At 36.4% G+C, this 14,392-nt stretch overlaps 1 protein-coding gene across 1 annotated transcript; it reads left to right on the top strand.

Annotated features, from left to right (window-relative positions):
- Window positions 1-5,555: 5,555 nt before the first annotated feature.
- LOC125653773 (glutathione S-transferase Mu 1-like) lies at window positions 5,556-14,043 on the top strand. The gene is made up of 7 exons (XM_048883381.2): window positions 5,556-5,705; window positions 7,014-7,089; window positions 7,428-7,492; window positions 8,370-8,451; window positions 8,993-9,093; window positions 12,061-12,156; window positions 13,673-14,043. The coding sequence occupies exons 1-7, from the start codon at window positions 5,673-5,675 to the stop codon at window positions 13,865-13,867; spliced, it is 648 nt and encodes a 215-aa protein (XP_048739338.2). The 5' UTR covers window positions 5,556-5,672; the 3' UTR covers window positions 13,868-14,043.
- Window positions 14,044-14,392: the final 349 nt, after the last annotated feature.

Genomic DNA, 14,392 nt, shown 5'->3' with positions numbered 1-14,392 from the left:
TAGTATGATTTTCCCAGCTTACAATCCCCTGGAAAATGGCAGTATGAAAATTAGAATTAAACAATCCCCCTCCCCTCTTTTTATAAAGAAATCTAAAACGATATATATATATATATATATATATATATATATGAAAGGTGAAGATAACGAACAGTGATCAATCTCATAACTCCTACAATACAATATAGATAGTTGGGCAAACACGGACCCCTGGACACACCAGAGGTGGAATCAGGTACCTAGGAGGAGTAAGCATCTGTCGACCGGTAGTTGGGCAAACACGGACCCCTGGACACACCAGAGGTGGAATCAGGTGCCTAGGAGGAGTAAGCATCCCCTGTCGACCGGTTAGTTGGGCAATTACGGACCCCTGGAAACACCAGAGGTGGGATCTGGTGCCTAGGAGGAGTAGGCATCCCCTGTAGATATATAGATATATATATATATATATATATATATATACATGTATATTATAAGTAATCAGAATGACACATTCCATAAAAAAACAATAATTTACTGCTAGCGCTTTCTCCATGTCTACATGGTTCATCAGGCAGTGTAAATATACAAATATTGTTAACGTCTTTGTTATGACGTCAATTAAACGAGTCCTTTATGATATTATAATAACGTTAACCAGTATAGCGTTTATTTTGTAAAAAAAAAAATTATGCTAAATCACACTCATCAATATCTAGATTTTACTTATTACCTAAAGCTTTTTCAGAACCTGCCAAATGGACACCAAAAAGAACAACAATGTGCCTTTCATCGTCACACACAATGCAAGGAATCACAATATCTTAAATACAGCTAAACGATTTTTTCCAATTTTGGAACAATCCAACGATATGGAAAATGTGGTGAATTAATCTCAAATTATTAACAGCCGACGTCAGGCACCATGCCTATTAAACTCCTAAGTAGAGTCAATTTCTCCCTGAATAAGGTCCAATACGTCAAAAACTGTGGTGACCCACGCTGCGGGACGTGCGAATACATAGAAGAGAGTAATTCCCTAACTTTAAAATCCGGAAAAATATTAAAAGTCAATGCCATCATGAACTGCAAATCTGAGAATCTTATTTACTGTGCCACTTGCCCAACTTGTGGAGAAAACTACATAGGACAAACGAACAAACTTAATGCGCGAGTGAGGGTGCAGTGGTGACATCTCCATATGAGTGAAATATTCTCGAGAGAGAGAGAGAGACGTTAAACAATATTCAATCAATCAATAAACAACAAATTAAAGATCCTAGTGTGCGGAACACCCCATGTAGTGAACATTTTGCGGAATGCGGGGGTGGTAAATTTAAAGTGTTCCCGTTCTTTAAAATGTGGACTAAAAATGAAATAACTCGCAAAGCCAAATAGGACTATTTAATTAAACTTTTTAATCCAAACCTTAATAGAAAATAATTATTTGAACAAATGAACTACTGTAACAATTTAGCATAATATTTTTACAAAATACGTGGGAACTATAGACAATTACCAAACCCTACCGGTTAACGTTATCATGACGTCATAACAATATTTGTAGATGTACCATGTAGACATGGAGAAAGCGCTAGCAGTAAATTATTGTTTATTATTGAATGTGTCATTCTGATTTTCATTACTTATTTACAACTGTACCGAACCAACTATATATATATATATATATATATATATATATATATATATATATATATATATAGGTCTAGCGCGCTAGTTACATGCTGCTAGGAGATTTGGTTTCGCGGGTCGTGAGTTCAACCCCGGGTAGGGGCGGAAGTGGGTATCCAAATAAAGTGAAATTTTCAGTGCGTTATACTAAATATTTCTTCACTTAGGGCAGTTATGTTCATTTAAGAGTTCATTGCTATTTCTGTGCTTTATATATATATTAAAAATGCACAAAATGTCCATGGTATAGGTAATAAGTAGAAAAAATATTTCCAACGGTGACTAAGTACACATGATCCACATTTAATTAATAACACTTAGCGCTTTCGTCGTGTAGTTCGGCGCTTCAGAGCTGAAGAGCCGAACTACACGACGAAAGCGCTAGTTGTTATTAATTGTGGATCATGTGTACTTAGTCGTCGTTGGAAATATATTTTATATATATAATAAATGGAATTATGTTTAAAAAACATCAATGAAGAGCATAATGAAATTAATTATCTTTTTTTCTACATTTTGATTTAAGCAAAATGACTGAAAATGGAAGCAAATAATATCAACTTTCATTTGGATTTTTAAAAGATTACAAACGAGAAGTAATTATTGATAATAAAAAAAACCAAGATATAAAAGATATTTGTGTCAATTATGTACAGTAAAAACCAATGACGCATTTATTATAGATAAAGCAGCTTCAGGTCTTTATTTTGGCCAATCAATACGATTTAGAATTAGCCATTAGTCCCACTATTTGATCTACAGTTTATCAAATACTAAATATATCTGTTAAACAGTTGTTATCAAAGCATTAAAACATAAATCACAAAACGCCACGTAATCTTAATTTTATTATACAAAATGTGTACTTTCTCGATTCTCCAATCTATTTTCTCTAGGAACGTATATCATGCAATTATGTATGAATATCAAGAGAAGGAATGGACTATGGGTGTCAGTCTCAGCTTAAGAAAGAAAAGGCATACTACACCGCTATAGATATTTGCCAATGGCGTAGCTAAAAGGGGCAATGGAGACGTGTCCCTTTCAATTATAGGGACATAAATTTGTTTGTGCCCCAAGTTTTGTCTTTTGTCTTTTTTCTTCTTCTTCTTCTCCTCCTCCTCCTCCTCTTTCTTCTTGAAACCAACAGTCTCTCTGATGCTTTTGTAGGTGGGTACACTAGTACGCTAAGGCTGTTTGGGCTTCTGTTGACCTCTGACCCCTGTGTGATGCTAATGTATTAAACAATGTTTCATAGGGTGTTTCCTTACAAAAATAATGATCGCTTCCTTCTCATCATGTCTTCTTCACAGTTATATAGTTCAGTGAAGTTGACGTCAATATAAATGGCAGGGTGTAGATTGTATCACTGTGTGTTAGTATCAGAGAGATGGGCAGATTGAATACAAAGTACAAAACGGTACTAGTAGAGACACATTCCTATGTAAAGATACCCTCCAGAACACTAGTAGATATATAGCATCCCTATTCACATCCCTTGATGGGGTTTTAAATGTAAACAATAGACATACAGGATATAGGTAATATTACACCCAAATCACTTTGACGAAGATCAATCAATTAAGATTTTGAAAGGTTTTTGCCTTCCTATCAAACGTCCTCTTTCATCATTGGTTGGGTTTCACTGAATGTTTGAATAATGCTATCACATCGTGTCTCATGGACTCCTGTCATCTGACATCATATTTTCTGTGTATGGAGGACGAATCGTTGCATAAATGAAAATTCAAATACGGTTCGTGGTCATATAAAGATCCTTTTTCAACGTCTTCCGCAAATCATATTTTTGTACATTTTTAATATGTTGTTAAGACTGTATTGTAGTATAACTTAAAGCAATATTATAACCTTTTGTAGCCATTTTCTTGAGGCCATTTTGGATGTTGACTAGACTATAAAGATTGTATGTTTTCATGCTAATATTGCAAAGTATTTTGACCTATTAAACTACCTCTAAAAACCACATTCAGTGTAACACCGATATCCGCTCAAAACACGGTAACTGTTTGTCTTAATTCCTGTTGTTTGATGAGCTTCATGAATTAGATTAGGAGGTATGGAAAAACTCGAATAAGACTCGATGTTCCAACCTTGAATGTATAGTAACTGTTTCAGATAGCGGTTTTACTATGACTGTAAATTTGTATCCTAATATGGAAGGTGAAGATAACGAACAGTGATCAATCTCATAACTCCTATAAGCAATACAAAATAGATAGTTGGGCAAACACGGACCCCTGGACACACCAGAGGTGGGATCAGGTGTCTAGATGGAGTAAGCATCCCCTGTCGACCGGTCACACCCGTCGTGAGCCCTATACCCTAATCAGGTAAACGGAGTTATTTGTAGTCAAAATCAGTGTGCCAAGAACATGACAAACTTCCTCAATGATGGACTTAAAAATGTCTCCTATCTAAGCATGTGTCGTGCTGAGTCAGGAAGTGAAGTATACTCGTTAGGAAACCTGTATCAGTGGATGGATGCCATGTTTATGTGAATAAAACGTAGAATTGTGTATCATATAGGTGACAGGGGGCAGTGTTTTGGTTTTGAAACATGTGGGTAGGAGGTATATATCAAAGTCACTTATGACAGACTGATGAAAAATCATATTTACCTTTTATGTCAATACTTGTGTTTCATATAGATAAAGTTAATAAATCATTCCCCTAAATCATACTTACTGGTGCTGGTGCACAAAACATGCTGTGAGAGGTGCCCCTTTCTCGCTTTGATTCTCTCTCAATTTGGGCAAAACCCACACCACCCGCGCAAACTCCATTAAAGTGGCGTGCGAGGCGAGTTAGATACTGTGCACGATCATCTGTTTGCCATTGAAATCTACCTTTCATCTGGGGTCATCCATCCTCCATCTTAGCCTGCCACAAACCTTTTACTGGAAATGTGTAGGTTTTCAAATGAATTTCTTCAACAACTGACCACGTGTCTTAGTTTCGTATTTGCACCATCTATATGCTAGGAATCATGGTGACACAGGGTCTATAATACACTTCAAATGTGGACTATTTCGATTTTTAAGAAATTTTATCAAAGTTCGAAACTATTCCCTGCTACGATATATCATTTTGCAGTCATGCCCATTTCAGTTCGATTATTTAAACTATAGCCGTGTACATGTAGGATATATCTAAGAATTTTGAAAATACATGACGCCATAAACTCCGACGCGTCATACCAGCATCCGTTATGGAAAGATTGCTGGCGTGAAGCTTGTAATCCATGCCCTCATACATTTTTAAAACTGAAATTTATTGATTAGTTTCTTTTTAATATTTTACTTTTTCTTTTCTATCGAAATTCCCAAATGTTAAAGTAGATGTACTATATTTATCAAGATTCAGACGAACATTGATTGAGAAAGTGGCTGCCATTACAATTGGTGAAAATAACGAAGGCAAAAACATTGAAAATGTAAAGATTCTGACATTAAACAAATATCTTGGGATTGCTTTACCCACAGTCATTTCTATTTCATTTAATTATTTTCTTATCACCAAACACTATTTCTACCTTGGGGATCCGGTTTAATTCTAACAGGTCCTCAGTACCCCTTGCTTGTCGTAAGAGATGACTAAATGGGGTGGACCTTCGGGTGAGACCGTAAAAACCGATACCCCGTATCACAGCAGGTATGACACGATAAAGAACCTTCTCTGCTCAAAGGCCGTAAGCCTCGAGCATAGGCCTAAATTTGCCGCCCTTCACCGGCAATGGTGACGTCTCCATGTGAGTGAACAAGTGTCGAACTGCACGATATAAAACCAACCAACCTAATTCTAATAAGAAATCACTTGATCGTCTCTAGTACATAAATTATGAAACAGTTGATTTTAGTTTCAAATCTTATCTCGCTCTTTACCTGAACGAGTACAGTTTACCTGGCGTATTTTGCTATCAGACTGTGGTCTGGGGGACGGAAGTTTGATTCTCTAAGCAGAACGGAAGTCTACTCAGCCTCATGCCAACCCTGGGATACTGGGAAATCAGAGGGGTAAAATATTACGTAGTTCACAACTTTGATTCTAGGTATATCATGAGTGAATCAAGGATAATGTTGTCATGGTGGGATTTTCATTAAATTGTTTGCACATCTTTAAATTTATGCTTTAATGCATATGCAAGTAGATGATTAACTCTCTGTTGGCTTTGTGTAATAGTGTCGTGAATTTGTCATAAAGCAGCAGGTTATGTACCGCCTTAGATCAATTTCAGCCAAAAAATGTCGATGGTTGTACCTAGGTATAATCGCCACCTTGAGTATCTGGCCCAGGATAATTGAGGATCAATTGTACAAACCACAAACGATGTCTCACACAGTTTATTTTCACATGCTCTATAATAAAGGGAGATCGCGTCTAAATTCGTGGTACTTCACTTACAGATTGTGACGTCTCATCACTGAGTTAAAATGTTCGACGTGACGTAAAACAACCAATGGGGGGGGGGGGGTATATTATGTTGAGGACGGGTCACATGTTGGGGTACGTTATATTATGTTGGGGGACGGGATTACATTGTGTATCATATAACTACAAGATATGAAAAAATCTGTAATGTTCTAAAAGAAAATAAAACGAACAAAAATTCAAATACACATTCCACAAGAACAGCTAGATATAATTTGCCAAATTAACAAGCAGATGTCCGTGTGATGTGAGATTTACTGTATATAAATTAACAAGCAGATGTCCGTGTAATGTGAGATTTACTGTATATAAATTAACAAGCAGATGTCCGTGTGATGTGAGATTTACTGTATATAAATTAACAAGCAGATGTCCGTGTGATGTGAGATTTACTGTATATAAATTAACAAGCAGATGTCCGTGTGATGTGAGATTTACTGTATATAAATTAACAAGCAGATGTCCGTGTGATGTGAGATTTACTGTATATAAATTAACAAGCAGATGTCCGTGTGATGTGAGATTTACTGTATATAAATTAACAAGCAGATGTCCGTGTGATGTGAGATTTACTGTATATAAATTAACAAGCAGATGTCCGTGTGATGTGAGATTTACTGTGTCTATGGTCCACAGGGACACGATGGGGTGACTATTCAGAATTCACAATTCGCAAACTGCAAGTATCTCCAAATTATGGTCTTTGAATCCTGGGAGGGTTAAGGATAGGGATCAATAATGGAAGGGGTAATTATTCGAATTTTTCAATGGAAAATGGGGAAATTATAGGGCTCAAGTTTGATCAACTGATCGCCCTCAGGTAAACGAGGATGTTGTCACATTCTACTAAAATTCAGTATTATGTTTAAAGCATTTTGTCTCAAACTTTTCAGCTTGCCCAGCCTATTCGATTGTTACTGAATTATGCAGGGGAAGAATTTGAAGACTTGCGATACGAGCAAGGAGACGGTTTGTATATTATTGTCTGATCAGAATGTAGAGCAAGGAGACGGTTTGTATATCATTGTCTGATCAGAATGTAGAGCAAGGAGACGGTTTGTATATCATTGTCTGATCAGAATGTAGAGCAAGGAGACGGTTTGTATATCATTGTCTGATCAGAATGTAGAGCAAGGAGACGGTTTGTATATCATTATCTAATCAGAATGTAGAGCAAGGAGACGGTTTGTATATCATTATCTAATCAGAATGTAGAGCAAGGAGACGGTTTGTATATCATTGTCTGATCAGAATGTAGAATCAAACGATGGAAATCATCTTATATGTAAGTGATTTTGATGTTTCAGCTCCAGACTTCAGCAGGCAATCTTGGTATTCTGTGAAACACACACTGGGGCTGGCTTTCCCAAATGTAAGAGACAATAATATAATATAATAAGACGATGTTTTCATATTAAACCCAGTGTTGTATTGTAAAGTTTGAATTTGCGGGGTAGCAGCGAATACAAAATTTATAATAGGACTTGTCTTGACATCAAATTACATGTGCAATTAAAACATTAATCGATCACGCTGTATTCCATACAATTATGACAATTAAGAAATTTTATTTTTGATAATACATGAGGGCATGAACGGCAACGACACACTTTTCATGAAGCACTAACCGAGATTACATGAGGGTATGAACGACACACTTTTCATGAAGCACTAACCGAGATTACATGAGGGTATGAACGACACACTTTTCATGAAGCACTAACCGAGATTACATGAGGGTATGGCCTGCGTCGCTTCACGCCGACATGCTTCACGTGTTAGCGCTTCAGGAAAAAGATACTGACATGACGCGCTGCATTTCATACCCTCGTGTCATTTCAAAAACTGAAGTTTATATGTTGTATAAAATATACATTCTTTTTGTCGGGATTCCTAGCCATTAAAGTATACGTACTATATTTATTTATATTCATACGCGCACTGTTTACAACTGTAACTCATTCATGAGGAAATGGCTATCGATAAAATTTGTAGAGATAGCAAAGGCAAATACATCGGAAATGTAAATATTTTAGAATTACATAGATTACTCACAATGAACGCGATGTGCTATCGCGTCACCAATCAATCACAAAACCAATCGATCAATCAGACACTGTGATACCTTGCAAGGCGATATTCTGTTTTGTAACGAGTCTGATTATCATTTTATACTCATGCAGTCTTAAAAGCTTTAAATGATACATGTACATATTCATTCAATACATTTCAAATTCACTGTATTTCAGCTGCCTTACTACATTGATGGTGATATCAAAATGACCCAAAGCAATACCATCCTTAGGTACATTGGAGATAAACATGGCCTTTGTAAGTACATGTATTGAGTTTTGAGTGGCTTCGATCTGTTATCTTATACGAAGGCAGCTGATACATATTAATTTCAGTTTGGAAGTTTTTACTTTTCGTTTGCTTGTTATATTGCATCCAATCGAGAATTGTTCACACGTATATAGACGTTACCAGCTTTGGGGGGATGGGGGGTGTCACTAAGTCTGTCTACGCACGGTACCCGGTGCTCAAGGTCATAGCAGTGAGAGGTCTTTATCGTGCTATTGCTTACCATGACACGAGGCCTTCCGCTCTAATGGCATGCATTGTATCTGACAGACCCGCGTCTTTCCCTTTCACTGAGCTGATGCCAGGAACTTGTTGACAGTGGATAAAACTGTAGTGGGCCGAAAGAGTAAAATCAACACAAGTCAGAATTCGTGTAAAGAGTGTGAAAATGAGAAATTCAAACTGTACGTTACAGTAGAACATAGTGAGGAATGAATACAGTTTTTGAATACACATTCAATGACTTTATATGAAATGTAGATTTGACTTTGTTATACTCTGTTGTTGACAGTGGGTAAAACTGCCCAGGAGAAAGTGGACTGCGACATGATGATAGAGAACGCCATGGACTTCCGGAATGGGGTGGTTACATTGTGTTATAACAAGGACTACGTAAGTTCTGTCTCATATATAATATATATAGATAGATAGATAGATAGAGAGATAGATAGATAGATAGATAGAAGCACTAAAGTTCCAACAACACCCGAAACCTCAAAGTGTCGGATCCACAACATGGATAAAAGGTCAAATACAAAAAATTATACAAAGCACTATTTAAATGGCCAACGACACGAACAACCAGATTGTCATGTCCTCCCATCGAAATGTGTTGCTACTGGCAAATCTTTTTTGGTTCTGATGGATTGGGAAAATTTTCCTGCAAAACCAATAAATAACTGCATCTATCTCATCAGATTCGATGTCTGCCGGAAGCAGTACATAGGAGAAACAACAGACTTTCACAGACGGGTCAACAACCACCGGTCCTCCATCAGATCCAAAAAAGATTTGCCAGTAGCAACACATTTCAATGGCAATAACCACCGATGGGAGGACATGACAGTAGTGGTTATTGATCATGACCCTAGTTGGTCAGATATACCGAAAGAAAGCAGAAGGAAAAATTCTGGATGCACAGGTTGAAGTCATTCGAACCGCATGGTATTAACAAACCTACTGACTTCACCAGGATGAATACGGACTAAACCCTTACTAGATTTTAAATTTCATCTAGACCTACTCGTCTGATCATGTCCCTAACAGTGGTACTATGACCATTTTTTAACACATTTTTTTTCCTTTCAATTCTGTTTACAATCAACCCACCCCTTTTAATTACTTTGACCTTCTTAACCGATTGCTTACATGTAAAACCCCATTTATCAGGTTCCGTGATTCTATGTTTTTTGCACGTCTACCCTAGACATGATCAGTACAGGAATGTCTGATGTTGATTCAATTTCCTAGGCTGCTTATTCTTTGTTTTTGTTTGGAGTTAGTCCACTTTGTTTACTTATTCAAACTTGTTATTTACATTATCTTTCTCTCAAATTTTGTTCATTTCTTATTTCATTTTATAGTGGTCATTCATTTACATAGTTTACTTTTAGGGTTGGGTTTTTTTTTTTTTGTTTTTTTTTTGTGTGTGTGTGTATGTGTGTGTTGATATTTTTTTCTTATTATCATCTTTTATGAATTATTTATTCTTAATGCATAGTTAAAATAGAATCTCTCTGGGTACGAGTTAGCTTTACTACGTAATATGGTTAACTCGTTCCACTTGAGATTAATTAAGTCTATTTTTATGACTTCGTACATTTTGGATCAGCTCTTTGGACGAATAAGGCATGTCCTAATTCGCTCCACTTTTAACATTGATTGGTAAGCCTAAAGACCAAAAAACATGTATTCTGCGTTGTAAATACGTTTGTAGATTAGTGTAGTTGTAGTGCCAGATGTATTTATATGTAGCTTTTGTTAATATTCTCTGTTGATATTGGCCACATTATGTAATTCTTTTCGTTTGTCCTGAAGAAGGAACGGGTCGTCCCGAAAATTTGACAATCTGGTTGTTCGTGTCGTTGGTCATTTTAGTGCTTAGTTGTAATAGTATAGAGACCCCTCCACGATGTAACGACATTCATGTAATGCACGGTATGACACAAACTATCGTTTTTACTATAAATTTCATACCAAAATAAATGCAGCCCATATTGTTGCCATGTGCCCCATCGTACCATCGCCACGATGACTAGTGCGACGACACGATGGCAATGACACGAAGGTACCATCGACCTCTTATACTTGTAATGTGTATTTACGCATGAGCGAACAGGTGGAAGTATGAAAGGAGAAATGGTATGATAGTAACAAGGGCGGATCCAGGAATTATGGTTACGGGGGGCGCCACTTTATGAGGCAGGGGGTCTGGGGGCCGCCTTGAGGCTCCTGGATTTTACAGGTTTTATAGAGCTTGAAATATATCTCCTTTTTAGTCATTTGTACTATTTTCTATCATTTTTTATAAGGTGAAATTAATAAAAATGACGCAAATTTTAAGGGGTTTTGGAAAAAATTAAATTCTAACAATAAAGTATTTCAAGAAAACAAAAGATTTTGTCATTTATTTCTCCGGGAGTGGATGAAATTATTGCTTCTTCTGTCGATTAGTACATTTTTCTAAACAAGATACCACGATTTACCTTAAATTTGAAAATTTTAGGGGGGGGGGGGGGGGCGCCACTGAGCAAACTTATGTTATTTCTCTTAATAACGAGAATAGTTTTTCCAAAATACACATCAATTTCTGATTAAATGCACGACATTTCACACGTATCGACGTTAAATTTGACAGAAAGATACGTGATAATTTTCATCGAGTTTTCCATCGTAGTTAATCACCTGACATCCCCTACAACTACAGACAGCGATTCCTTTTCTAAAGTTTGGTGAGAACTGACAATATCATGGGGATGTTAATGTACATAAGAAATGAACCCTTAGAACCAATTTTTAGAAGAATATTACTTGAATCACCGAAATGGAAATTTTGTTATCTCTCTTTCAAAATACTATATTTTTTTTATGTGTGAGGGTAGGACCGTGGTGGCAATTTCAACTTGCAGTAACAGACGCTGGGCTGATAGATATATATTCCTATCTAGCAAATAGTGAGGTCTTTTCGGTCAGAAAAAGCACCACCACCCCCACCACCCCACCCCCGCTACTCCCGATACTACGTGGCCTGCATTTCATTTTCTTTTTAAAATCACATAGAAGTACTCTTATGATAACTCTGGGTAATATTTTTCATCAGCACTCTCATTATAAAATTCAGCAGGAGCACATTTCCGTATAGTTTGATACTGACCTTGAACAGATCAATTATCTTCTAGAAAATGAAATATTACATATCGGAAAAACTGGCAATGAGAGTTTTAGGCCTGGAATGAATCTAATTTTGTTGTGTGAATAATCACATTATTGCTTTTTTTACATCATATATCCTTAGACCACCGCCGCTCCTAATACTGAGTTGACACTTTGTGATACAATTCATGAATCTCTTTGAAACAGGAAAAACTCAAAGGTGATTACTTCAACAATGTCAAGGACAAATTAAGGCAGTTTGACACATTCCTAGGAAGTAAACCTTGGTTTGCCGGAGAAAATGTGAGTATTTGGAAATAGCTATTCACAGAGGTACCTTTCTTTATACTGAAGCTAAAATCGGTGCATAAGGAGGAATACAAAACCACAAGCATGAATGAAAAAATATGCAGTTTCAGTAAAACGTAATCAGGGAGGGGGTGGGGTTAAAAACCTCTTCTGGACTTGAACCCGTGACCTGCAGTTCAGCAGTCGACCGACACGCTAGGCTACTGAGCAACTCAACGAGACAAATAAAACTAAACGGAATAAATATTGCTGATATTTATATTTTTATATTATGTTTGAAAAGAAAGTCAGCTATTTTGACGATATAGTATGCGTCCTTAATTTCTGAGAGATATATATCAGCTCTTCTGTGATGGAGGTGCGTTCTTTATTCTGTCAAACGCTTGGATGGGTACACTGTGTATGCGATATCCAAGACTGGTTGCATAGATGATGATGTAGCTCACGAGAGCGTGTTTTGGTTTTTTTATCACTGGTGATATACATTAAACTGACCGTATCAAGATGAAATTATTTGAATTTGGCCAATGAATTGAATGCTGATTTTAGTTTGAGCTATTTTATTTCAAATAACTTTCATCCTGCTGAAGTTGTGTTTTTCCGCAGTCACAGCTGATAATCATGTCTTTTAGGAAAGATAAACAATGTAACCCCGCATGTATATCACTCAACTTTTGCGTCGCATCGTGATGATAATATCATTAATTCAAATGATGCGAGCAATGATTCTTTTAGAGAGAGAGGGGGGGGGGGAGGGGGAGAGCTATTATTTTATAAGGGATATCTTCAATTCAGCTTATCCACCAATGAATTAAGTATGTCTTTAATTGAATTGTTGGACTTTTAAAGAATTGATGCACGCATTAATTCCTTATGCATTATCGTTGTACATGATGAATGATACCTTCAATTGAATTAAAGACATAATTAAATTATTTATACTGTGTTCCAAATTAAATTTTGTGAAAAATTATTTCACCACATTGATGCGCGCATTAATTTAATTGATGATAGCAATAATTGCACCCATTGATTCAGTTGATGAGAGCAATATTTAATTTGAAGCGCAATAGTTTAATTGATGTGCGCATCGATATCAAATCTATTATAATGCCCATTGAGAACGCGTTGGTGAAACATTCTTATTACTGTAAATCTTCTTTTTTTTATGTTATCTATTTGTTGATGTCGTTTCTACATGTACATGGGCTGGTTTGTCGATGAACATGTACGAAGTAATGCAGAAAACACACAATCTATTTTGTTTTATACATTAGGGTATGAATGGCGACGCTTCACACCTGCGTATAGTTCACGCGCTTCATGAAAGGTATACCATTGTGAAGTGTTACAGACATACTCTCGTGTATTTTCAAAAATAATTTTGTTTCTTAAATTTACATTCTACTTTCATTTTTGTGGAAATTCCAAGAAAATGGCTATCATTATAATTTGTAATGATATTAAAGGCAGAAACATTGGAAATGTGAATATATGTCTGTCGTTTCAGATCACCGTCTGTGACTTTCCCATGTACGAGATGTTAGACCAACACAAACTGATGAAGCGTGGAATCCTAGATGACTACCCAAACCTCGTGAAGTTTACGGAGAGATTTGAGAGTCTTCCTAAAATCAAGGCCTACATGGCCTCAGATAAATTCATGATGAGACCGGTGAACAGTAAAAACGCAGCATTCAAATGACTTGTTTTCTGTTTTCATGTACAACGCAAAATTCTGTGTAGTTACTGATTGTATAGACAAATGCATATATATGTTCTTTGAAATCAAAACAGTTTCTTTTCCTAATTATCAAAATACCATACGACCATGATCATTATTTCCAATATAGTGTCGTATAATAAACAGAATCCTGCGTCTCTGATCATTTTCTTCTAGGTCTTGCACTGTAGCTGTAAACATACTGTGTACAGGATTGTTTTCGCCCCATGTTATTTTCGCCTCTCTACACTTGCAGACAGTTTTGCCCTGTTTTTAGATTCGTGCAAACTGAGTTCTGTTAAAAGAGAGATATGAGAGAAAACAGTTTCGTCCACTTTTTTTGCTCAGTGACAACGAGGGCGAAAGGGATGGCCACTCGCATATTGTTTCGTAGGTTCTAGAAGCCATTTTCGGTGGTTTGAATTATTCAGTCATATGATAAAACAATTATAAATATATTGACATTTACGATACAATATCACCCTTAAAGAACAATATTCTACTCGC

Source organism: Ostrea edulis, chromosome 7 (assembly GCF_947568905.1).
Source record: "Ostrea edulis chromosome 7, xbOstEdul1.1, whole genome shotgun sequence".
Taxonomy (NCBI): Eukaryota; Metazoa; Mollusca; class Bivalvia; order Ostreida; family Ostreidae; genus Ostrea; species Ostrea edulis.
This window is presented reverse-complemented; position numbering and strand designations above follow the sequence as displayed.

What these genes read in the sequence shown, in the direction of transcription:
- LOC125653773 (XM_048883381.2), top strand. Translation starts at nt 5,673, where the DNA reads ATGCCAACCCTGGGATACTGGGAAATCAGAGGG. An exon ending in GATACTGGGAAATCAGAGGG is followed by an intron (nt 5,706 to 7,013) that starts GTAAAATATTAC and finishes CAAACTTTTCAG; the next exon opens with CTTGCCCAGCCTATTCGATT. An exon ending in CTTGGTTTGCCGGAGAAAAT is followed by an intron (nt 12,157 to 13,672) that starts GTGAGTATTTGG and finishes CTGTCGTTTCAG; the next exon opens with ATCACCGTCTGTGACTTTCC.